Here is a 27,483-nt window from a genome sequence, read left to right as displayed (position 1 = left end):
CTGCTGGAGCTGACAAAGAAGCTTTGTTCTCAGCACCCTATTGAGGATGCATTCACAATTCTTTCTCAGCATCAAGAACTTAAAATTCAGGTTTCTTCCTCATTTATAGCCCTAGCTACAGTCTCCTTGAGGCAAAATATTCAGTTCCAAATGAACAGGGCAAAATATTGTGTTCTAAATAAATTTGGGCTGATTCTCATACTTTGTAAGGGCAGGCTTTTGAACATTTCTCCTGTATTTGCTACACAGACTTTCGCAGTACAGGAAGAAGTATCAAAATCCGTAAAAGAAAGGCAGTAAGTCTTTCTAAAAATCAGGTAATTAAGCACAGAACTTTGCTCCTTAGCAAACATAAAACAGAAAAACTGTAGACAAGCTAGGAGAATGTCCAATATTTCAAACTCTGAGGAGCTAAAATGCTAGCAGACTATTTATTTGCTAACCAAAATTAGTCGTCCTTTAGTCGACTAGTTCATAAAACATCTAAACAGATCTGCTGTACAAAAATAGAAGAGAAATTTGAAGCAATTACCTTAGTAACTGCTGAATTAACTGAACTAATGGTAAACTTTGTTTTCCTGCGGATTCATAGATTCCCGTATTAATAATGTCTTTGTCCAAAGGAGTCCTGCTCCTATGAAGCGTTGATGCATTTGCTTCTTGTTCATCAATTTCTTTTTCTTTCTGTGCTTCTTTTTTTGCTTCAATATCCTAAAAAGTAAATCAAGTTAAAGAGAACGTGCAAATTGCCACTGTGATTATGAAACATTTTACTAACATGTTATCATGAATACAAGATCAAGTTATTTTTATCTATGCCAGAAACTAAACAATTCTTACCAAACAAATGTGTACTATATATCCCACAACAATCACACAGGTATACTTTTTTTTAAAACATTTATAATATAAAAAGAAGAGGGAGGTGGGGGAGAGTGAAGGTAAACAACTGTGGACAAACTCCAAATTAAATTTCCACCAAACCAACTTAATAATTGATTTCTGTTCTATGTATGTTTAAACACGCCAGTAGCTGCTGCAGAGTTCACAACTGAAGGCATGTTTACTCTGCATTTACAAAAGTAACAAATCCAGTCAACTGCAGGTGAACCCGGGTTAGATTTGCTACTGAGATAGAGTCAGACAGAACTCTACGGAGAAGAATTCACTCAGTTTTTAAGAGTGTAAATTAACCTGTGCAGTGCTGTATGCTACCACCTAGGCCACTTTCAGCACGTATCTGAAGTTGGCTCAGGCATCACTGACCTATTCTATAATGTAAGTATGTCCTAGGAGACTTGGTTAAGAATCAAGAGGTCCTGCATGTCTTTAAATACAACAGAAAAAGCTAATGCTAAACTATGCATTAAGGCAAAACTTAATACATGCATTTCCTCTGCATCATAAACCTCCTCATTTACCAGCAGTGGAGAGCAACCAAGAAGAAAATACAATAGTTAGAATTAAACAAATGAAGAGGTAAGGGAAAAACACATTTTTGTTTTCACAGTCATACATAAATATGGCAATTTAAAACAGTCTGTGCAGATGATGTCCCATCTCTGAGAGGCTAATGGAAAGACAGTATGCACAGAACGTTTCCTTCATCCTTTGTATAACTAGTCAGCATCTGTTAAACATTCAAACCAGTCTGAAACAGAATCTATGGAAATTTGGGATGCTGTGAAGAATTATTCCCTTTGAATTCATAAATAATAAGGCTGAAATTTCTGCTGCAGAGATAGGGGTGACATCAAGGAAATGAAGAACTCAAGAATCCCACAGAAAGGTACAAAGTGCTTTGTAAACTTATGCTCCTTTGACAGAGCTTTACGAAAAAGTTTGTTACTGTTGTTAAAATCATCACTCCAGGCAATGAAAAGAAACACTCTACTAAAATGGAAAATATGATTCATGCTTCCCTACAAACTCTGGATCAAGTTTCAGGTCAAAAGAGGATAACAAACTTCAGAAAACACTTGATACATCTTCTTGTTCTGTTTACACAGAATTGCAAAACTGCTGAAACATACCTGAATTTCTGCAGTAATAGCAGCATTTAGTGCAGACTCTAAGCCTCCATCAGCCATCAAGCTGCCCACCAAGAGGTCAATCATAAATCTACGTCCTGGACTTACATTCATTTCATTTCCTGAAACTAAGAATGGAAGAAGCTATTAACAAACTAGAAATGCAGGCACAAAACAAATAGGATTAAATCTTAGGACCAACCTGCACTGGGTAGGAGTGCTGAGAGAGCCCTAGCCCGCTCTTCTGCTGTTGGCAGTAACACAGACCATCCACTCTGCAGCACGGCTTGAGCGGCCGATTGCACAGTATTAAGAACACCAGCATTGCTTGCTAATGTTACCACTGTCTGCTTCAGGCTATTGAGTAGTATACTGCCTAAACCTAAGCCAAGACATTCTGGATCCACCTGATGACTAATGGCAGCATGAAGCTAAAAAAAAAGAAAGGAGACAGAAAAAAAAAAAAACGCAAATTTTAATTAAGAAGAGATGTGAACTTGGGGATTAAAAAAAAAAAAAAAAAAATCAGTCCTGGAGCAACTGAGTAAGTTCACTGACCAAGATACAAACTTTCATCTGTAAATTTGTAAAATTACAGGGAAATGCTGGCTTGCCCAAACACATACTGAACTTAAATACTCAAAGATTGTGAACTATATTTAACTACATTCCCTAAAACTCTGAACTATAATAACCTAAAGAATAACCTCAACCATTTCTACTTTGCTACAATACACTAGGAAAAGTAGTACATCTTCAGTGACTATCAGCTACCTTCCAAAGAGGATATTCACTCTTAAAAAAGCTAATTTAAAATTCTTAGAAATGCTCAAAACCTCTGAGTGTATGGGCTTACTGAGTGAGTATACAAGGCTTAATCCATCTACATTTTATTTTTATAGTTCATTTTTAATGAGATCCAAAAGCGGTTGAGAAGAAAAAGAACAATCACTAGCTGCCAAACTGCAAAAAGTAGAAAGTTATATTGTACTTACTTCACTTTTTAAATCAAGAATAACATTTTAAAGGACATTAAGTCCACGATTTTCATCCAAGCAATGTACTAGAACATTTGCTTCAACGACTGCTCAATGTGTAAGAAATTGAAGGTACCTGAAGCCTTAGAAGGTTTAATGTTGCCACAGCCATACACTCCTTTTCCTGAGGAGGGGGCCAGTCAGAAGAGCCATCCATTCCCTCTGTCACTTGTCTTAGTAAAAGATCTAGCTGCTCAAACGTCATGGGGCAAACATCCACCACAAAAGGCACTCGCAAGCCTATTGACCATTCTGAACACGATGACCAAGCAAAACTCTACACATGGAAACAATATACAAAGTTCACCAGTTATTTCCCAAACATAAGATGACACTGATTACAGATGGGAATGTAAAGCCCACATCTGCCTTCAAACAATAATAGAAGATGCAGAAACAATAGCAGGGAATCTGTTGAAGAGAACCCTCCGCTTGCGTCCTTGTAAACATACATAAAACCCTACCAATCCCAGAAAAGAACTCTCATCACATCTTCCAAAGTGCTGTTACACCAGTCCAGATACCTCACTATCTTTGCTACAGGAAATGTTCTGCTTAACAACTCTTCAAAATTGCTGTACCAGACAAAAAACAAAACAGGTAAATAACTACTCAGAACACCCAAAAGAGGGAAAGCTAGTCTTTCCTTTCGGCAGAGGAATTGCACAACGTTTGTTTATACCAAGCCTTTTATTTATTCAGAATAAGAAATGAGAATAAGAAAAGTCATGCAAGCACAGAAAGAGGGACTGGGATTAGCGTACAGAACTAGTCTCAGTGTGACATAATCACAAATTGTGATTAACAATTCAGAAATAAATCTTACCTGAGCAGGCCCACAAGCGATTCCAACGATATGCTTCGTGTCTAATCCTGGGAGAGCTGCAGGCTCTGGTTTAGTGATCCGCAAAGTATCAAAATGCTGACACTGATCATTGCTTCCCCAGCTATGCACTTCACTATCTTCAGTCAGTGCTAAACAATGGGTAGATCCAGCTGCTACATCTATCACTTTCTTTCCTGATAAGAAAGTCAAACATTGAAAATATAATTTAAAGATTACAATCATTAACAGAAAAATATCAGAGGTAAGGAAAATTGTGCTAATTACAATCATACTTAACTACAAATACACTATGGATGTCGAGAATCTCACCTTTGCCTTAGTAGTGGATTGGAAGAGTACAGCAAAAGAAAAACCAAGGAAATATTTAAAGATTCTTAAGAGACAGATTAAGCACAAAACTTTGCAAGTTTAAAAAAAAAAATCTATTTTGTATCACTTCTACTTAGATGCTTTCTCAGGAAAGGTTTATTAAAAGATGTCCCCATCTATGAACAGAGACTGTAAAGTCATACTGTAGTCAATAGTTCAGCAGTTACTTTCAATTAGATCATTGATCATACATGAACAACAATTTTAGGAAAGACAGCAATAAAAGGTTTCTTCCTCATCTTCCTCTACAAAACCTCAGGTTTCTCACGAATGTAAGAAAAAAAAATTTCACTCTGTTACAAACTGGTCAAAAGCAGTGGCATGAATACTTCTATGACATCACTCGTCTGTGATTTTCATTTCTCTCATTCACATATCTTAATCTAAGGATACATATTTATTTGCATAATAATGAAAAAATACATATTTCAAATAAGCATTTATGCGAACCTAATAAAACAAAAGAAGTAAGAATACAGAGAACACAAGCAGCACTTAGAGCTACGATGTTATAACTGCTTTAAGTCTGCTAGAATTCCAAAAATATAAATGCAGAAGTGATGGGAAATGTGCACTATTAACTTTTTCAATGCAATCAGCATAAAATATGACACAGTACATGGTACCATCATTCTTAAAGTTGCAATCATTAGTGTCCAGTAAAAGGTTTCAACAAGAGCAAAAAGAACTTTGGAATACTTCTCGCTCTGATAATTACCTTTCAAGCCTTCCAGCAGTTTGGGATATCGAACATGCTCTTCTGTTCCATGTCCAAGTCTCTGATTGTCACCTTTTCCCCAAGTGTAGACCTGGCCATCTTTGGTTAAAGCAATAGAAAACTGACTCCCACAGCGTACTTTGACAATGTCTAGATCTTGAAGTTTTTCTATCAATTTGGGAGTCTTGCAACCATCGCTGCCTCCCCTTCCCAGTTTTCCATAATCTCCATCACCCCAAGACCACACTTGGCCTTTAAATCAAGAGACAGAAAACAAAAAATATTGCATTGTTTTTTCATGTGATTAAGTTATGTGACAAGCAAGTTCTTAAACATCTGAGATTCTGTAACAAGCACAATTTTCAAATTGTAATTTAAGAATAGTAGTTACGAACTAATTTCTAATTGTTCACTAAAATAAGAACGAAGAAATAGATTTTGAAAAGTTTTCATGTTGATAAAACTAAATGTAAAAAGTATAATACACAATACGCACTGAAAATCCATCGGTGTACAGAAAGTCCTTAAAAGCATATGACGTATAGGATTTACTGCAAATCAAGCCTGCAGTATGATCTTTAGCTAAAAACTGTCTTCTTTTATTGCAAGGCATGATTTAGAAGAACTTGAAAAATCTTTCTCCACATCAGACGGTCAAATTGTCTGCAAAACCTGTATTCTTAAGTTCCTATCATTCAACCATTTCACAAAATTAAATTAAAAACGCCATCGTCTATCACGTTCTTTTGAAATACACTAAATCTAAGCCACCCTGATGAAGGAACTTAGAAATAGTCCAGTCATTCTGCATCAAATAAAATTAGGTTCAAGAATGGTAAGCCCATGCATGACCAAAATTAAAGTCTTGTTTTACACTCTGATGCATTTATGTACTTTACTTGCATAAGCTAGTTTCTAAGGTACTCTGATTAAGCAATGGAAGCATGCAAGAAGAAGGTCAAGAGGGAAACAAAAAAAAAATTAAATCTTGGTTTCCATTTTCTGGATGAGCAAATCATTCAGCTTTTAAATGCTGCACATCACCATAACCAGCTATACTTTAAAAGAACAACTAGCTTCCCAGAGCTATATTCTTTCTAAGGGATGACTTTGGGGCCTAACTTTATGCAGTCAAATTCAGATTTTGAATATGTCTCACCCTAGGCACCTCACTCAGGGATGCTGGGAAGCAGGATTCCAATACAGCCTCGCTTTGGTACTTCCCATGGGTTATTACAAACAACTCTCCTACACACATTTCTCCAAAAGGAATGACAGCTTCAAATTCTTACAGAATTCAAGCCACTAGAAACACACATATCATCTGCAGTTTAAGTACCTTCAGAATGAAAGGAAAAAAAAAAAGGCAAGCTCACTTAAAGTGTTAAGTTATATTTTGGTACTAACCATTTTCAGTAACTGCAAGAGTCTGAGCATCTCCACTTCCACAGGACACATCAATAACTTTGAGTCCCTTCAGCCCTGTGACCAGCATTGGGATGGTCTGATCTTCACTTGAACCTTCAAAACAAAGTAGTTCTGTGAGAAACAAAACCAACAAGGCCTGGTAGGTTCTTTGGGTTTTTTTGTTTGCTTTCAGGTGTTTTGTTATGTGCGGGTGGGTAGTGTTGGTTCGATTTTGTTTTCAGATTTGAGCATCATGACTAAGCTACCATATGGTTTCTTAGGTATCTAATATGGATTTAACCCATGAGAGAGTTTTACAAGGAAGGGAACAAAGAACAGCATAGATTTTTCTTCTCCATCAAACTGGTTATTTTCACAGAACTTATAGAAATATAGTGGTTTTGAGACAAGTCCCCTCATAATTATTTCAATTCATGTGAAACCACCCATGTTTTTCAAATAAGCTTTAGGTAAGTTGAATGAAATATCATTTGAGATGGCCACTAAACCATTCTTTGACAAACAACTTTAAGATATCAAGTAACATACCATGACCAAGCCTGCCATAGTTTCCTCGTCCCCATGTATATAGCTCTCCTTCAGCAGTAATGGCTGCACTATAGGTGCTTCCGCATGCAATATGAACAACATGTTTCCCAGCCTGCTTTCCAGATAAAGCAGATATCATCTTCGGTTCCTCCAGAGGGCTATTTAAAGAGAAGGTGACATATTTCACAAAAGGTGAGCTGATGAGTAGACAATAAAATGTGTGACATACTTGTTAGAAAATGATCGCTGCAATTCTAACTGCAAAACTTATTATTAGTCTGAAGTATCAAGATATAAATAGAGGTATAAGCGAAAAATTAAGTTCAGATTGTTCAACAACATACAAACCACTGAAGGAATGTCTGACAACTCTGATTTCTACTTCCAATTAAATTAATGCAGTGTTTTTTAAAAAAAATATTTGTCTACAAAAAAAAAAACAGGTTATCTTTAATTACTATATCCGAACAATTAATTTCCTGACACTGCCAGCCTTTTTGTATTAACTCCCTTGCTTTATATAGGGAATTCAGCACTGGTGGAAGACACTTAAAACCTCTAAAATATATTGACGTACACCCACTACAGAACACCCCTGTAGAAGACTGCTCTTACACAAAAGCAGACCAGTAATGTTATTGTTTAACACAGCAAGGAAAAAAAGGAATGATATATGCAACATGACTGCATAGGAAACGGTGACCCCACTTTGACATCAGAGTCAATGTATCTAGAGAAAATGCATTGTGGATTCAAAAAAACACAAATAAAAGGCCAAATCACAGTGCAACCACTACTATGCCCTCTATCTTCCCTCTAAAGTAGCATTAATATGGAACTGGGAATATTACAGGCAGAGAAAACATGCAGGGAGAACGCAATTTCTGTTCAGTAATAGAGACAAACGTCAAAAGCTGAATGTGCTTGTATACACAACTAAACAGTTTTTACTACGAATTCAGAACACTGGCAAATAAATGTTATGATTACTTTTATTACATACACTGTATCTCCATGGCCTAGTCTTCCACCATCTCCACAACCCCAAGAGAAAACTTCACCATTTGCTGACAAAGCAAGATAGTGATGTCCATCGGAATGAGCTGCTACCTTCACAATATTTCTGGAAGCTAGACTCTGCACCAGCTGTGGTCCCTGTGAACCAAACACAAAAATACACTTATAAAAACTGTTTATATTTTCCATCACTTGCCTATATACAGAATAATTAGATGCACTTTTCCTAAGGCCTTATCAAAACTGTACACTCAAATTAATGAAGTGAAGGTATTAAAAAGTCAAATCTACTATTCGAGTCTGACAAAAATAATACTTCTGAGGTTTTGTTCTCATCCTTATAAGATCTTCAGTATATATGAAAATGGTGTTTATCTTAACATTACAGGCCATCTTACTGACAAATGTTTCTGCTACAGTATAGCTTTGTTTGAGAAACTACACAGTTTGGGCACATTGTTACATCACTGAAATAAAACCCCTTTCGTGTCTGCCAATTTCTACAATTGTTGCCAAGGCCAGCATACCAATGAAAGCAATTATCATTGCGTTCATAACCTCTAGCCTGATAGAAATTACAGAAACCGGATGTATTTAATCAAATCAATACAAGAGCACAAAACCACTCTTTCGGAAAGTTCAAAAACAACAACATAGCAGCTCAAGCAAATCAGCATGCCTCCATCTACTCTCCCAAAATACTGTAAACAGTTAAAAGAAGCACACATGCTATGAAGTCACGCAGCAGAGAACACGTTTTTAAAAGCATGTAAAAACCTCTTACCAGAGTATCGCTGTTGTACGCTTGTGTATAAACTCGTCCGTTCCTGGATAATATCAGGAAACGTTTCTCTGCACAGGCAACCTGCACAACGCCAAGACTGGCAAGTCCTTCACATTGAATTGGACCACTCACATTGGCATAGTATTTCCAACCTATTAAACCCCACGCGATGACCTCTTGCAGAGATCCCTAGAAAATAAGAAATTCCATAAGTACTAATTTTGAAATACAAAACTTAATAAGATGCATAAAGCAGATTATTTTTAAACCTTTATGTGCCGAATATCCTCAAATCTGTGACAGCCATTACTGCCCACAGTCAACAAAGCTTACCTATTAGAAGATGTCAAAACCAAAGACTTGTATGCATCATATTCATTTTAGTCTGGTATGAATAAGCTATACATGTATACCTACAGTAAACGTTCAGAGATTTTTCAAGTTGGGAAGTTTCATATTTACTTTATTCTTTCTTTTCTTTTTTTTTTTAAAAAAAAGTCAGACGCCCAACATTTACGAAGTCTGGTCTTAAGCATTTACTCTGATAAACACAGGGAACAGCTCAAAAGATGGCAGAATTAGTCATAATGTTTTGACAAGAAAGAATGGTTCACAAACCACAGAACTGTACTCAAGGCTGACTGAAAGAGTGCTGATGTAATAAAAGATACCAAGAAAGACAAATTTGGGCAACTCACGGTTCCCTTGTGAAAATCAAAAGGAAATTTGAAGAATCTTAGGAGCCATTCTCCTTTCAAACTAAAAATCAGTTACGCTTTTAGGAAAAACATCTTAATCAATTTGACATTGCAAACAGTTACCTTATGAGATGTAGGAGAGCTACACTGTGGAGGCATACATGGGGTGGCTAGACGATCTAAATGGGCCATGATCACTACAGCTGTTTGCCTGAGATCAATTGCTAGCTCATTGTCCTGTGGTAAAGTCAGATACCTTAGAAAACTTTCATTTGGACTCAGAGGGTAAGTCAGGAGCTAGAAAAGGAAAAAAAGAACAGTCAGAAGATTATTCAAGGTATGTCTGTGCCACTACACATGCAGATACACAACATATTTTAGACATGCTGAGTATCTGCACAACTTTAAGAGAAACCAAATGAACTCTGCACACCCTTTTTCTTAAAGTAGAGGAAAATTCCAAACACACGTTGAGAAAATATAGTCAGATTGTGAATATAATGGAAAGTTACAAGCATAATAAAACTGATTTGCTATGTTTTATCAGCCTCAATAATATTCACCAAGAGTCATAATTCAACTAACTTCAAACATAACTACATAAAACCAATCCAAATATGCAGAAAAGTTAACTGGCCACATCTCTCAGTTAATTATCACAAGAAGTATTAACTCTGAAACACAATGCTTACCTTGAACTATATTATGACACTCCTTCTCCTACCTCGAAAAACTCAGATGTACACATGAAAAACCAAACTGTGATGTGTATACATCTTACATGGAAAACATTACTTCCGATTTTGTTTGGATAATTTTATAATCATTTTAGCCAGCCAAACAAAATTTGATACCAACATAACGCCCCTTTCAAATAATCCAAGGGTAAGTACCTGAATCTCTTCCTCAGTGTTGGGCACGTCTTTATTACATATTATACTCTGAAATCTTTGTAGCAAAGGTAGAAGGGGTGCACTTGTTCCCTGTGCAGATCGCTCATTATCTGTTTCTCTCGTTCCATTATCCCAAAGTTGAAGCAACAACATAACTGCAGACAACATTTGGCTGAAAGAGAAAGTTTACATATTCTATGCAATAAGCATTCCTATAAACACTATTTTAGGTTATCCACACAATTCACTCTCTACGTTTTGAAGTTTAGCAATACCAGATGTCACGAGTTTCCATTTTAAACAGATTATCAAAATATCAAAAATGGATTTCACTATCTTGCTAACGTAAGATCTTAATCGCCACTGCATTACAGAAAAGGTTCACATGCTTTGAACCACAATTACTGCGTTAAATCCAAACCCATGAAAACCGAAGGCGGGCACTGCTCAGGCCATTCCAGCAGACAGTGATATTAAAAATCAGAGCACTCATGCTTCTCACCTTAGCGTACCCCTCTGCACTGCCAGTTCTAGCAATATGGCAAGTGCTAAGTGCTGGTCTTGTAACGGAATGTTTCCTGGACCTTTGGTACTGGGAGCTCCATGCACATCTCTATTTAAAAGTCAAACAATATACATTAACTAAGAAGTAATTGGAAACAATACATATTTGCTTACCAAAAGCACCAACAACACACCAAGAACCCCTAAACTTACAGAAAAAAATATAAAATTGTTGATGAAAGCAACTGAGAAGAAAAGCTGACATTTCACATGATCAATTTTTAAAGTAGCAGCTAGGCTTTAAAATTGCTCCAAGCTTCACTATCTACTCTATAGCTCTATTAAATACGCTAAGAACATGAAAAACATTTTTCACAGGTGAAATTCATATATTCTTTACGATATTCACAATAAGGATGTAGTTCCAGTATTGAAAAGATAATTAATTTCTGGTAACTATTGTAAAAGGGTAACTTAAAGCCTCCTTAAATAAGAGGGAAAAGCAAGGAAGTGCTTCTAAGTCCAATATGAGAGTATCTTCCCTCATATGCACAGAAGTCTGCATTATTTTGCTATACTAGAAAGGCACAATTAAGTGTACCCATATATTGTATTACCAAAACACTCTTCATGTGGATATAGTTTACATTAGTGAAACACTATTTTTCAGGGAAGTCTACACGCAGTGATTCAGAGTACACAGATTCAGATTTTTCTTAAACAGTCAAAGGAATTAAATCACATTTAAGACATCATTTCAACAGTTCACGTATTTTTTGCTTGCTTGTCTAACAACATCAGAAAAGGAAAGCAATCTTAATTTCCTATAAACTTTTTATACCATATTTACACCATCAGCTGCTAAAAGATGCAAGTTAGCTATTTAACAACTAGTTCAGCAGTGCTCAAAAAAGAAACTTACCCAGTCACAACAGACCTTAGGAATTTAGTAGCTCTTTCTACCACTTCCAGCCATACAGAAGATACAGTCCCTTCATCAAAAAGGGATGCTTCTGGTAGAGCTCGTAGGGCATCAAGCGATTCCTGTAACAATTCACTGCACAGGTCTGCATCTTCACCTAAGGAACACCGTAATACCAGTTACACTCCCACCTTTACAGAAGTTATGCAAATTTTTGTACACAATGTTTTGTGGATTTTTTTTTTTTTACCTCAAGCTTACAAGTTACTTAATAATATGGACAAAGTTCTCAATTTTCACATGAATATTTTGACCACAAGACTTCTGAAGAACTATCTGCTTCACAAAAAATTCGTTCAGAAAGGTGACAACTCTTAAACCAGCTCATCCCACTATACATCCACTGAGGAGATCGGAAGAACTAGGGCTGGCTGGACCAAGAGCGAGCCAAACAGCTGCCGTGTGAACTAACAGTGCAGACTGAGACAAACAGGGAGGTTAAGGTGGCACCCATGACAATTCTGCCAATCTCTGCAACTTGACAATCGCTGACAAGTACACAAACTAAGCACAAGCTTCACACTACTGCTCAAAATTCCTTTTCTAAGCCACTACTATTGTATAGTAATATAGATATAAATCTAATTTTTATGAAACCTGGCATTAAAAATATGTTCTTTTCGTGAAATCCTAATTTGCCTTCCTAAGCATAAAAGTATCCCAGCCCAACACAGCGTTGGTACTGGCTTGGACAGCTGGCTTTGATCAGCAACAGAACTGTTGGCCATAGTACTACATAACATAAAACACCATTATGCAAATCTAACATTTGTAAATGTATAGTTCTATGCAAATACTGAATACACACACACGATTTAATGAATCATCTGTCTTCTAATGAAAAATATATGCAATATGATACAGAGTAGACCTACCTGACCTCCAGGCTCTACGAAGGAACGCAAATGCAAATGAAAGTGCTGCTCGGGATCCAACTCGTGCAAGTCCTTCTACACCTTTGCCTACAGGTCTTGGGCTAAATAAAATTATATATGCATTGTCTCAATATAATTTATATAATATATATTTATATAAGTAATTATTTGCATAATGTGTATATTTGGCAATTTTATAATTTAGCTATATGCATGCATACATAATCACACAATTTTTATTTGTAAATAATTGTAATTGTCTCTTGAGAACAAAGGTGATCAACATCAAAATGTCAACAACCAAAATTCAATTTCAGCTGCTTCAAAGAACAACCAATTCAACCCTCAACATCAAAAAGCTTCACAGAGAAAAAATAAACTAGACTGGCATAACTGACTGCCATCAGAAAGGTGCCTATAATTACTCCGAGTCAAATTATGATGGTGTATTCAAAATACACAGATGTAAGATACTTCAAGTACTCATTATTTACTCAGGAATTTTATACTTCTAGTTAATTTGGACTACATAAACTATGCTTATAAGCTGGTTTTTTAAATGAAACTTCAATTACTGATAATTAATTCCATCAGTTTTGTCATTTCTTATCTTTCTATTCAAGTGTCAATGTTACGAATCTCTCTTTGCAGCTTCTGAATTGGTGTGTGTAAGGAAAAGAAATAGCTTGAACTTTTGTTAATATTCATCTATTTCTTTTACCTTTTCTTTTTATGCAATCACATTAATTTAAGTATGCTTTCCTTTGTACTTAAAGACAGGAGATTCCCTACTGCTTTCTCTCACAAAGACACCAACAATTCTGTTTTCTTTTTAATCTCACATCAAAAGAAAGTTAAATGCTTAGGACTTTTTCAAGAGAGAAAAAATTTAAACAGGAATTTTTAGCAGTCTGAAACTTAAATATACCAGTGCTCTTTTTAGTCAGAACTGGGAAAAATAAAATAAATAAAAAAAAAAAACCAAACACAAAAAAACCACCAAAACCACACACCACCACACACTTTCAGAGAATACCATTGTCAGAACTTCAATCTCATAATAACTAGTCATGATATCTACTTACTGTCTTCTTTCATTTTTGAAGCTAAAGACAATATAACACAAAAATTTCCCTAGTTGAATTGCTTGTTCTGTCAGACAGCAATCTCGTTCAGCTACTGAACAGCTTCTTTAATGCCTCATCTGATAGCTTACTGACCTAAAAAAAATAAATCTATCTAGACATGGCAAGTAATCAGACAATTTCTTATTCAGTTAGTTCTCTGGAAACAGTTTCATATCAAATGTATGATTACAGCATTTCTCACCCAACCTGAAGAAAACTATATTCAACTTTTATATATTTGTATTTTTAAATTTATGTCCCTTAACTGAGCAAATATTGACCAAAACATATATTAATGTTATTAGAACTATGTAACCTCCATGAGCATCATTTCTGAAACAGGCTTCTCTATACTTTCTAGTTGGGCAGAACAAAAGAAATACCTCAATAAAAGTATACTTACAGCCCAAAGACTAATATCCACAGCAATGTATTACAGTAAAAACCCACCAGTATCAACAGACATGCTATAAGCAAGCATCAGCCAAGGAGGAAAACTGTGTGGCAGATAACACCATGTAAAACCATCTTAAGAAATAAGAAGAGTTTCTTTCCTGCTAATGTTTCACGAGGAGGATGAAACCACATTAAGCTCTCAAACACAGGTTGATAAACTTTTCAGGACTTTCCTAATGTATTAACATGTTCATGCATGTGTTGTTACCTTTTCTTATCCACAGCAGGCAGAGGAATACTACTGCTTTTCCACTTCACTTTGACATTCTCCTGAAGAACTGTTCTGTTCAGTGCAATGAAATATCGTTCCAGGATAACTAGCCTCTGCTTTAGCCTCATAGCTGAAAGAGCTGTTGTAGCAGTTTGTGTGGCCAGAGTTTGCTGTTCCTTCACAAGTACGTGAAGGCACTCCTTCAATTCATTCACATCTGTATAACAGAGAAACACATGATTTTATGGATATTCATCTTTGTTATACACAGTATCAAGAAAAATCAAGACAAATTGAAAACTATGAACTGACCCGAAGTCCGAACCTCAAAACCCAGTGAAACTTCCTGATTCCATATTTAACGTGCGCATTTCTAACTCACAGTATTACATAATCACAATCATACTTAACAGGTGTTTAGACAAAGGTTATTATCAAAACTGGTTTTGTGCAAACACATCTGAACCTTCATATTTCATGAAAGTAAAACATTATAGGAAATATTTATATGTTTCAAAAACACAAGTTCGACCACAAATTCTTAACATCAGACCTCAGAGTCAGGCTTCTCTCAAGTGCAGGCAACAACCTATACGTCTCCACAAGAATACGCTTTCATTTTGCACTGATACGCATTATCTTAAGACTCTCAGAAGTTATAAAACTACTCTCAGAAGCTCTAGGATCACTGCCAAGAGCTGCTTAGCTTCTGAAACAAATAACATCAGAAATGTAACATGCTTGCAAGTACTATTAGCAAATAAAAGATCTGACTTCCGTACCAACACTAGAGAATTAATTCTCCACAAACCAGAAAAAGCAGTCAACAGTCCAAAGTCCTAGTAATCCAATAATAGATGGTAACAAGTACAGTGTCAACCAAAAGAAACCACCAACAACCCACAACGCTTTAAAAAAAAAAATTTGGAAATTGTGTATTTTTACATTCTCCTAGCTTTAATTTCTAGGACAAACATCAACAAAGCATGTTCTTAGAAAGGTTCTTTTCTGTCCCTTTATTAAGAGTCTGATCACTGGGCCATCCCACTGTGCTTTGCCCTGAATCACTGTACTCATCCCTAAACCAACCACATTTGTTGCCTGGCTGCTAAACAGAAGTACCTTTGTTTTAACTGACATCTGCTAAGGGGTACGAAAAAAAGCATATTTCTGCATATTCTTAACAGTCTTTGTGAGAAGATGGACACAACATTTAGAAAAAAAAAAAAAAAAAAAAAAAACACCCCAAACCAAAAAAAACACACCCCAAAAAAACAACACATTTTTTGGAACAGCTGCCTCCAAGCTACAGAAATTTAGACACACTTACAGTAGTCTCAAGAGTTGAAAATTGTATCTAATGAGGCATAACAGTTTTTTTGCAACTGTAATTGTACAAAATACTTCAAAGTTTTGTCTCCACTCTGCAACACATCTTTGCATACCCAGCAGAGAATTCAAGCGGCCTTCTCTGCCACCGGATCACATTGCACAGTCACTTACGGTTTGTCGTCAGCCATCACCTCAGCCTGTTTTCAATGTTGCTACTCACATTTCACCATTTCATAATGTGCTAGATTCCTTTCCTTGAAGCAATTTACATCTTTCCACCTGACTATGAGGAACAACTTGTTTTTTCAAAGAGTAAGAATAGACTAAAGTGTTCCTTGCATTTTAGACGTTAAAAAAAAATAGAAAAAAGCAATCGCAGCTATTATACACATTCCTACCTTGACTCAAACAAGAAGAAATATGACAAAACCATCAAGAAATATAATGAAAAAGCCACACTGCCCTTAATATTACCCCTACAAAATTCCTCAAAGAACTCTATAGCACAGTCAAGTATCAACAAGCTAGATACTTTACACTGTGATCTGAAGTTGCTGTAACACATAAATAAAACAGATGCCTGCCAAACGCATGTTTGATTTGTTTGGTTTGGCTTTTATAATGTCCCTTAACATTATGGCCATACAGAAGTTCACTCCGAAGGTTTAATGGATGACTGTATCAGTACTCAGTCTAAAACTCTGGCATACTTGCAGGTTGATCCAACTAAAATTTTGTTTCATTAAATACAACCGAGTTTTTTCCCCTCAGAATTGTGTTAACACTACTCAGAACACCAAAGTAAAAACTTCTACAAAACAAGCTACATGTTCTGAGGCTGCTGCTGTTATCTTATGTGCGCCTTAATCTTTATTTTGTAAGCAACAATACAAAAAAACTTCTTGCAGCACATGGCCTCTGCACCTCAGAGTATCATAACAGAACATGGTCAATGCTGACATGCCAATTTCATGATTCCTCTAAACAAACCATCAGAAGAGATAAAAATCAGGAGTTTCTTTTCTTTCCTCCTGAACACTTAAGCGCTATCAACCTCAAAATACCACACGATACAACAATGAATTAAGAAATGACCATGGCTCTCCACTTCACAAAGAGGCTTTTCTTAACACTGTTCTTTTTAGCAACTGATTTCATTCTGCTGATTCATTCCCCACCTCATGATCTCATGTATCTACATGAAAAGTAAAGAAATAGTCACTGAAGAAAAAACAAGGCACTTTAATTCACACTCATGTTTGAGGAAGGGAGAGTCTATGTTTGATGCTATGGAAATGAAGCACTAGGTACCAGAAAACAAGCAGGGTCTATAAAGTAATACGGAGCTACCACATTCATCATTCCTTCCTGGCTGGCAAGTTATCTAAATGTGGACACTCTCTAAAATTATTTCCAAGAGTTGAAGAATTAGATGAAAAAGCCCTCCATTTCAAAATAATACGCTCATTAAACATGTGTCACGGGGACTACCGGAAAGAAACACTTAGGACAGGCAGAGACCACCTATGATCCTCCAGCAATTACTTCACAAGCAAGTTTCCCTAAAAGTCTACAACTGCCAACATTTCACATTACCTTCAGTCACCACAGTACTGCTGTTACCAGCATCCCAGCCATTCTGGCCCAATAGGTGACACAAACTACTGTACGAACTCCGAATGCATAGAAAAGCGAATCCTGTGGAAGCACATACAATGCACACACGCCAAGCGGTACCGGTTTTAAAGCTGGCCACCGCATACACACATGATATTGTGTCTGTGCAGAAATAAAATCATTTCATAGCAGCACCTACAAAATTCATTCCTAATGATTCTGCAATACATACTGCAGGTCACCTGTAAGATATTCAACATCCTACTCAATAATTTGATAGGACAACAGGTTCATTTAACAAAAAAAAAAATTAACATTACTGTAGATTTTAAATACCTCGAAGGTTCAATTCCGGTTCAATACAAAAACAGTCCATAGTTTCATGTGCTATGCAACGTTTCACAAAACAAAACCTCACAATAGTGCTTTCTAAAGTTAGGGATATTAAAAGCAAGTTATTTTGCTTTCCTGACAATGAAGTCAATAAATAAAACAAAGTCAAATTAAGAGAATACAACAGCTAGAAAAGGAATGAACTGAAATTCAGTCTTCACTTTTTATGAAGCAAAAGGCCTGGAAATAATTCAGTTTTCAAGTGATTAGCTTTAAAAATTACAAAGTCTTTGTATTCAGAAACTAGTAATAAGAAGACCTGAACTATTTTCAAATATTTAAACATTGCATGCAAAAATATTTTTTCTAATGGAAAATATGATTTAATCTCACTAAGATTCAACCCATATAAAAATTACCTGCATGAAGCATAAACTTAAGTTTACTGAATTTAGTTGCAATAAAATTCTTTTCTTTCCACTTTCTCACCTTGTCTACAAAGTCACAAACAGCTACAATTTTAAGAAGGCTTTCTACCAAAACTAAGTAATTCTACTTTTAAATATTTTATACATACTTCTTTAACATTTCAAGAACACAAAAGTACATATGCAAAGTGCAGTAAAGACTGGAACAGGTTATAATAAACCTGTAACTCAGGCATCTCAAAACTGAATCCAGGACTGCCTCGTTTTAATAAAAGTAATACTATTTTCGAATGAGAGATATCTATACACTTCCTCAGTTTAAATCTTCTCTTATTCCATAAGTTAATTTATCTTTACAAAAATTTGATTCATCTTTAGAAAGATTTAAATATATCTGGAAATCAACCCAATGAAATTGCTTTCAATAAACCTTCAAGTCTGAACAACACTTACTACCAATGAACTAAATAGACTAATGAGAGAATAGCTTATTAATAGTAACGATTCAAATTTCAACTGAGAAGGTTACAGGGAACTCTTTAAACAAAACTGTTCATATGCCGCTATGCCAGCCCTTGAGGCTAACCATCCCTTGCAATGCTTTGCTTTGTCAGTTATTTTATGAAAGGTGGAGACACATTATTTACCTAATTCATACCTACAATATAAAGGTTGAAGTCATACCATACAAGTTTAAATTCTCAAGCTACCATTAGCAGAATACTTGTTAACTGATAACTACAGTCAGATATGTTTCTGGAAGCAGTAGAGGTAGGTAAGAATTTTACCAACTTCTGTTAAAATTTATCACATCTCTCCCTTCCCTCAGCAACCAACATAACTACATGTCTTCACTTCTTAAGTCCTCCTGCCAGAAGTTCTCTGCATTAGAAGGAAAAATACCAGTAGCATTTAACCCAGATCATTTGACAGAACAGAGTTAAGAAGTGACACGTTATTTAGGTATGCCAGAAAAACAAGGTGGGGGGGGGACACACAAAACAAGTAGCTGGAGACAGTAACTTCTTAAACAAGAAGCCACAGCAAGAACACTAATCTGACACGAGAATAAGACAGGTAGCCTATCTGAAGTCATGTTTCCTCCTGTTTAAACAGCTGAAAAAAAAATATGATATTAAATGGTTTCTAAACACTTATTTCATTAGCTCTTGTAGGCAACACCATATGCTTCTAACTGGTAAATTAAAGGACCTTAAAAATGCCAATATCAAGCTGAAAAGTTCAAGGACTTTAGTTGAGTCAGAAGCTTTAGTAAAGGCAAATACGGATGTTATGGTGTGGAGAGATTTCAGACTTAGAATTTCCAGCAGAATTTGGCAAGAATCTGCTGTTATAAAGAGCCCACATTCCTGTCAGCAGCAGAACTAATTTCCTAGAGATTCGTAAATTTTGTGTCCTCTTTCCCCTTCCACTATATGGTATTTCCACTAGACAAAGAGCAGACAGAGGATGCAGTTGGCTTGGCTTAACAGACATCTAATGGCCCTGCAAGCCATCACCACAGAATGAGCAGATTCAGAAGTCAGAGGGAAAGACAAAAAAGCAATCACATAACACATAATTTCCTTCAGAAAAAAAGCTAAATATGCTACTAAAATTATTAAATACCAACAAAGAATATAATTCCTAAAGGGCATTCAGCTTTTAGCTTCCTTCTGTCTGCTCCTCCATCCAAAAGATGACTATTAGCAGACCTCACCTTATTAGCATTCCGCAGGAGAAACAATGAAGAGTCGCAAGCACATTCAGAACACATCTCATGATGTGGCTGGGTGCTTAAGTTTCAAGCTTTATATCATGAGCAAAACTTGTTTAAAATTGATGCTCAAACGCTCATGCACAGAACAAAACAGCAAGAACTGAGCCTCATGCATCTGTGTAACAATATACACACAAATGCACATATCCCAGCAGCAACCAGACAGATACTTGGAGCTGGACAAGAGCTTTCAAGCTGGGGGGGGGGGGGGGGGGGGGCAAGGAGGCGAGTTAAAATCTGTTCCAGGTGGTAAGAAAGTAAAAGAAAAAACAGGGATGAAGGAGTTCCAAGAAGTGTAAAACAGAAGAGGTCAAATTTCATCCTCTAACAACCATTCTTTTATCAGGATTTCTAAATCTAAACTTAAAAGTATTGATGAAGAAATTTTAAAGTAGAAAATGTCTCTAGAAAGGAGGTTAAAACCAGGGTTTTTTCAATGCCATAACTGCTTTTAATTACTTTTGTACACAGTACAAATTTAGATTTAATCACGTAACAGCCCTTACAGGATGGAAGTTCTGCATGTCTCCTTCTCTCCCACAAAGCAAACACAGCAAGATTTGACTGCTCTTGGTAGCGACAATTATCTCGACAATATCTCACTGAATTCACCTGGGTAATTTTAACCTGCCTCCTTAGGTACTGCCTCTAAAGCATTTCTTAGTGCAATCAGCTATACTAATAATATCAGAAAAACAAGATGTGGTACTGCCTGTAAACAAGCTCTCACTCATACATGAGGAAACCCCAGAAGTGCTACATCACGACACTGGTTTACCAGTATAATAGTTTAATTCACTGCTAATAAAAAACAGATCTGACCAGACAAGAAAAACTGTATTCCTACTTCAACCGTACACTGCTTATTCATTTAAGGATGTTTGCACTACGATCATTTCCTCATTCACTTTTTTGTCCTACAGGGGAAAGAGAACAGTAGCATTCCTATGGAAACTTTGAAGTAGAAAGTAGCATTTTGTAGTCAGATAGCAACTAACGTGAGTTTACAGTAACTTTGTAAGTATGCAATATTTATTATCTTAAACATATGAAATCAGATCAGATTATAGTGAATTTGAACCATAATCTATTTAATAGGTTTTGAAGTTAAGTTTTTACACACACAGTTGTGTTGTACCTCTTGAGCTGTTTCTATTTTTTTTCAATAAATAAAAATTACCTGATCTCAAGTGGTATCAAACAAATACTCAATTATACCCACAAAGTGAGCTGGCTCTACAATTTTAATCGTTGAGAAAGATTTAGCCAGTGCTTCTTCCCAAAGACAAAAAAAAAAAAACAAACCAACAAAAAAAACCACATCACCACAACAACAACAAAAGACGAAACAGGATTGATCTTACGGGAAAACTGCATCCATCAACTTTTGGATGGAAGTCAAAAATACTCAGATCTCTCAGATTTTATGTCTACAAAGACACAGTGTACCGAAGATATTTCTAAATATCCAATAATGACATATATTACATGTTAAGGGTTAGAACCCTTAAGACTGATAGAGATGCATATGGAATGCATCAAGGAATACAAATAAATAGCCAGTATAAGCCTAGGAGTGACAACAATAGCAAGTCCCACAGAAACCTGTGTAAACTCCTCTGCTGTTCCATACATGCATAAATTGTGTGGAAATGGAGAAAAATAGGTCATTAAGTCTGTTGGTACTACATTAGTAAAGATGACAGCCAACTGCCAAAACATGCAGACAATTAATTAAGTGAGCAATAAAATGGTAGATATACACTGATGAGCAAGGGCATCAGTGCCTTGCTTTTCCTGTTAAAGGGGCTCCAAACAACCTTCCACTCAGGAAAGAGATCTTGACACTACAGCAGGGTAGATCCAAGAAGAAATAGGTCCACTGTACAACACCAGCTGGAAAAACAGGGCATCAAGACAGATAGAATGAAAAGCAGAGATCATTATGCCACTTCATGAAATCCATGAGGTATCCACAGCCAAAGTAGTATACACAGTTCCCAACCCACTTTCCCTGGCATAAAAATATATATATAAAAAAAAAAAAACATAGAGAACTAAGTGCTTGGCATAGCTTCTGTATGCAATGAAGTTGCATGAAATAAGATCTTCAGTGAGGGAAAGGTACAACTGGGTGGCGATTATGACAGAATTCTTAAAACACAAAAAAAACACCCCACCAGTGTTGGGAAAGACAAGTAAGGAAAAATCACTCACTGCCTCTACCAGCGTAAGAACAACAGGGCATTAGGTGAAACCAAGAGATGCCAAAATCAAGTCAAGGACAAGGAAGAGATACTATTCAGGTGATAAACAGTTGAATTACAAGCTCCTTGCTACATATAGCTGTGGATGCTAAAGTTCAGAATGTTCAAAAGGGAACAGACAAATTAATGGAAAAAAATCAACATCAAAAATATTAAAGCCTATTAAGTTATGCCATGCATACATATGCTCCAGTAAAATAAAAGGAGGAGGGAATCCAAACACACGTTCACATTCCCCCATACCACCACCTCAGGCTACAAATAACGTATCATAAACATGGGACCTCATTATTCGATTAGCTACTGCTATATGTGCTGTGTAGCCAGAGCATTGGACTAGACTGTCCTTTGGTTTGACTCAATACAGCCAACCTTAGGCATATCACGACTAAGAAAAAGAAGCCCAAGAAAATTAAATACTGTTCTATTTTCTGTAGGTTTTGAACAACCGCTTCAAAAGGTTTCCTCTTTTTCTTCCCCTATCTAGGGATGAACACCTGGACTTATCTCCAGATCATATAAGATGCTAAAACAAACAAGTATTTTCAGAAAAGAAAACTGATGAAAGTAGTAAAACAAGATTTTTAGGAAGAATCAGAAGAACTGGTTAATGAACACACAACCTGGTAGGCACAGGATGGAGGACGATGTTTCAAAGGAGGCCTGAAAAACGAAGCCTGAATAGTTCAACACTGACATCAGTTAAGAGCTGAATATGAAATGGATGAACACTAAGATGCAAGAGACAAAGAAAAACACCTTCAAGTCAAATAATGACTTACCCATGTATTTGTTACTATCTTACGTGTTTTTACAGAACTTGGCATAAGATCACTTCAAAAAAAACCCTATGACCTTTTTGCCCTGCTCTGGCAGAGTAGCGATCCCCAGCATAAATTAGAACTAGCGAAACTGTTTTGCTCCTCTGAACTTGTGCCAGGATGACAAAACAAGGGGAGAGGGGCTGAGGGGGACAAAAAGTACTGCTTCTCAACACATTTTATGAACAGGGGTTTTTTGTGTGCTCCCAAAATCTCTCAGCCCTCATGAGGAAGCAATGTCACAAGGCCCACTGACCTGGATTAGCCTGTTGAAGTTCAACAGTTCTTAGCAAAGTAAGATTGTATTACAGCACTTCTAAAACACAGATACACACACTGTCTAACGTCTAGATACTATTTTCATAGTGTAAGACTGTAAATCATTCAAGTCAGTAGAAATAGTTCAGGGTATTGACCTGAAATACAGACTTCAAATGCCTTTTCAGTTCTTTTTGTAACATAACTAAAGCTCATCTCTTCAAATTATACCTTACTCGTAAAGGAATATAAACCATAAATGAAAACATACTAAGTCTTTAATTCTTACTTGATCAGCAACAATATATTTAAGAAACAATTCTCCTTTTCAAAAGTTCGTTCATGCTTTTGACAGGCAAATGTTCACAAGTTCATTTTATTTTTATGTAGGATGGCAGAAGAAAAGCTGAAAACTGTTTCCCTCATTTTATGAAACACTTATACAAAGCATCAAAATTAAAGTAATTCTCTGTATTTTTTCCAAATAAAAAACTAGGATGGCTCAAAAGGCAGCTGTTAGCTATATTTCTGACAAATACAAAAGTCACCTACAATTATGAACAAAAGCCACCTGTAACACTTCTATAAATAATCCACAAGTGTGTTTGTAGTACAGTTTAAGAATTTGTGTGTCACAGCTACGTGATGCAAACTTCAAGTACAAACAGTAACAGCAACCAAGGAATACAAATTAAGTCTTCATAAGTTATTTCTAGAATATGTGCACCAATAAACCATACTATATATAAGCACTAAAAGTAAATACAAGAGAGTAAGTTATTTCTTTCTGAGAACTCCAAACATACATCCTTTTTTTTCCTCAACAACTGTTTTTTCAATTTTTAAGAAATAATTGGAAAGTGAACTTAAAGGCTAAGTTTTGTCTCAAATACCTTGGTCAGTTGGGAGAAATTTGTTAAGATACTTGGCATTTAGATTACCATTTTGTAAAACAATTTTATGTTACTCCTCAGCAACAAACACTAAATAAAAACGTAAAACAAAAATAATGTGACCTTCAGCTTAAATCTCTTCAACACGTTCAATTCTCACTCCCCATTCCACTGTAGTGGCAATTCTTTTCATTCCTCCTGCATTGCAAAATTCTGTCCTGCTACTAGAGTGACAGCAAGTCCATCTGTCCTCCTGTCCTTAAGAAAAGGGAGCAAGCTGGCTGGCACAGAGTAGAGGACAGCAGACTAGCAGCTGCCCTGTGGCTCAGCAAATAGCTTCCCTACAAAATGGGCTACACAGATGCAGATTCTGGCCCTGAAGAGACAATACTTTTCCCAGGGATCTTCAAGTGCTTCTGGGTGAGGGGAAAGGAAAAGGGGCACAACAGATGTCTCTGAAGTTTGTACATGCCAACATCTGGATCAGGCAATATCATGCCCCAGAACTGTAAAACAAACCACTGAAGTGAAGCTTCTTCTGATCTGCTATTTTTAAACATGGACGATTTTAGACAATGAATTGCTGCACTGCAGTAACAGCCAGCCATGAACTTCAACTGGCATCAATATCAAAATCAGTATTTTATAGATCCATACATGAAGATGTGAACACAATCCATTTTTCCACTGCTGTCACAGGTGAGATTACTGGCAAAGGTCAGGACAGACAGTTAATTGAACTAACTATTTCAACCTTCCTCCCACGATTCACTCAAACTTATCTACCAGACCATGCAATCAAAAAGAAAAATCACCTATTAAACCTTTATTGCCTGCAGAAAGTTCAGGCTTCTGAAACGAAGTAATTTATTTTCAATGCCTGTAACTGAAAAGAAATATTCTGAAAAGATCCTAACATTTCACAGCACGAAAGGTGCAAATTGACTCTTCAAGTCATGAGTCTAATTAAATCTGAAAGTAATTATAGTAAATGTTTAACTTAAATCACAGTTAACCACTTATCCAACTTATTCCACTAACCTAACAGATGCATCTGTCATCAAGTATATTTGATCCAATTACTTCCTGATGCTGCAAAAGCAGTGATCAATATAGAATACATAATGCTTCAGTGAAAATGACCAAAACAGCTGTAATACCTGGTTGTTTGCCCCACACCCAACTCTCAACAATCGATTTGGCCCTGTAAGTGGGCAGCGGAGTCTCTTCTTCATCTTTCTTTTCTTTGTCATTTTGCTCTTCTTTCTTTGATGCAGTTTGGCATTCAGTGCTATCATCTAAAGAAAAAAAGGGAAAAAAAATAAGAAAGACCAGTGAAGCTACTTTTCCCTTGATTTCAGTTCTAGATTAGAAATGTAAAGGTGAAATGCCTGGCCCACAAATTTACAATAATACTGTATGTCATTAAGAGCACAGGGTGGAGGGAAGTAGCATTTTACCATGTTAACTGTCACAGGTGCTAGGTCTCATGTTACATTTCATAAGACAGTGACCTTAGAATCCAGAAATCACTGCAGTAACCTCCTAGGGAGGATGAACACTTAGTATCAATAGCATGACGTAAGACTTGCAAAGGATTTGCAACACACAGTATCACAAAGGATGCACTTTAAGCTAGATTTTGGTCCCAACTATTCGCGTTTCTGTATTTACTTGTTTTTATATTCCAATACAGAAAAAAAGATAGCAATTGCCTTAATTTCAAAATCAAGGAGAGATATATATTGGCATTTATATTAATTTTATGCAGCAGTATTTCAACATCCATAACATATTTAGCATGTTAGGAATTACCAGTAAGTAATGAAAATAATACCACCCACTTTCTGCCCAAGCAACAAAACAGCATTTGCAATCCTTTTGAGACTGCTTTCATGAAGACAGAACACAGACATTAGCCACTTATCTCTGTAATCAAAGGCTGCATCAAAGTCCCAATTTTCTAAACACAGTAGAACCAGACAGCTCAAAGTCTCTCCTTATTCATGTTGGGGATATAGATTTCCACATGCATACATGTCAGTTCAATGCATGAGATTGCCTTGTAATTAAGGGCCACACCGGCAACTGCTTTCCTCACCCTGACCTTCTTTTCAAAAAATATTCCCCAAAATTCCTCAAGTCCAGCATTTGCAACTTACCTATGAAGAGCTGAGTTCCAGTCATTTTCACCAGGCTCTTAAAAATGACTGCTCCTGCATTCCTATCTGTCAATCTAGTCAACAGAGACTCCCCTCCAAACATCCCAGTCACAAGCCAGATAAGCATTAGAATGTTGCCTTTTTTTCTGTCTCATCCACCCCACCCAAAACATATGTATTTATATCAGCATATTTCAGAAGACAATAATAAGCAAGAGATTTACAGCTGCAGCCAGACACAGCACATCTGACTGCAGCCTGCCTCAGACCGACCATGACCCTGCTTGGAGATCAAAGGCTCTCATTGCCTCAGAACATACAAAACACACCTATCACAGTGTGCAAAAACATTCAACTGTTCTTTCCATCTGGCCTGAAAAAAGTGAACGCCTAATCTGGTAGTAACTGGATCTGCAACTGCCTCTGTTAAAAATCTGTTAGGCTGTAGACAACAGCACCTCCCCCCCAAAAAAAAAAAATCTTGTTAAGATGACTTAATTATACAGATTTTAAATTAAAACCAACCTAAAACACACACTAGTGCTCAGGAGGTGGCAGATGAAGGCTTATGGGAAAAAAAAAAAAAAAGAAACATAACTGCAGCACGCATGCTGCAGCCGAGATTGTGGGCTAAGGAAGGGATAGCAAGGGTCGCCTGAGAACAGGAAAAAGGAGTTTGGATATCCCACCTGTACGTGGAAATCATAGCGAGTATAACCATTTCTCTCAAATACCAAGAAAGAGCCAATAATACAGCGGCCATCAGCATGACGGCACATGTCCAAAATGTGACTGAATCCAGCTGTTCCTATTCCAAAGCACAAACAATATTGAAGGCACAGATTCCATTATGGAGTTAAACCAGTGACTACAGACCCTGTGTAGCCCCAGCAGTTCAGAATATTCCCACAGTAACACCATAATCTCACTGTTTCTCCACTCACCCACATACCTAGAGGCACACTCCACAGGGTCTGGAATTTTAGTTAGTGGGTAGAAAGGTGTTGTGCCAAGATACTATGTGTCACAGGCAGCCTTCAGTGTCACAGAACTTGTTACACTTTCTAACAGATCCTTGGCAAAGCATG

The 27,483-nt window shown here is 36.5% G+C and overlaps 1 protein-coding gene across 5 annotated transcripts in view; it reads right to left on the bottom strand.

The window, feature by feature from the left end:
- The window catches only part of HERC2 (HECT and RLD domain containing E3 ubiquitin protein ligase 2), a 116,868-nt gene that overhangs the window by 70,503 nt on the left and 18,882 nt on the right, over positions 1-27,483 (bottom strand). For 2 of the 5 annotated variants that reach the window (XM_086619248.1, XM_086619241.1), the window contains 17 exons: positions 25,394-25,531; positions 14,502-14,721; positions 12,711-12,811; positions 11,776-11,932; positions 10,852-10,962; positions 10,350-10,521; positions 9,580-9,753; positions 8,759-8,947; positions 7,961-8,112; positions 6,958-7,115; positions 6,409-6,540; positions 5,002-5,253; positions 3,894-4,087; positions 3,144-3,344; positions 2,233-2,461; positions 2,034-2,158; positions 533-711 (listed from right to left, as the gene is read on the bottom strand). In XM_086619248.1, the coding sequence (XP_086475374.1) occupies positions 533-711; positions 2,034-2,158; positions 2,233-2,461; positions 3,144-3,344; positions 3,894-4,087; positions 5,002-5,253; positions 6,409-6,540; positions 6,958-7,115; positions 7,961-8,112; positions 8,759-8,947; positions 9,580-9,753; positions 10,350-10,521; positions 10,852-10,962; positions 11,776-11,932; positions 12,711-12,811; positions 14,502-14,721; positions 25,394-25,531 (2,884 nt within the window). The remainder of the gene's footprint in view (positions 1-532; positions 712-2,033; positions 2,159-2,232; positions 2,462-3,143; positions 3,345-3,893; positions 4,088-5,001; positions 5,254-6,408; positions 6,541-6,957; positions 7,116-7,960; positions 8,113-8,758; positions 8,948-9,579; positions 9,754-10,349; positions 10,522-10,851; positions 10,963-11,775; positions 11,933-12,710; positions 12,812-14,501; positions 14,722-25,393; positions 25,532-27,483) is intronic. The other 3 variants (XM_086619255.1, XM_086619234.1, XM_086619227.1) reach the window with 2 other exon arrangements.

This window comes from Tauraco erythrolophus, chromosome 1 (genome assembly GCF_009769465.1).
Source record: "Tauraco erythrolophus isolate bTauEry1 chromosome 1, bTauEry1.pri, whole genome shotgun sequence".
NCBI classification, from domain to species: Eukaryota; Metazoa; Chordata; class Aves; order Musophagiformes; family Musophagidae; genus Tauraco; species Tauraco erythrolophus.
Note: the sequence above shows the minus strand (reverse complement) of the source record. Positions and strands in the feature narration are given on the sequence as shown.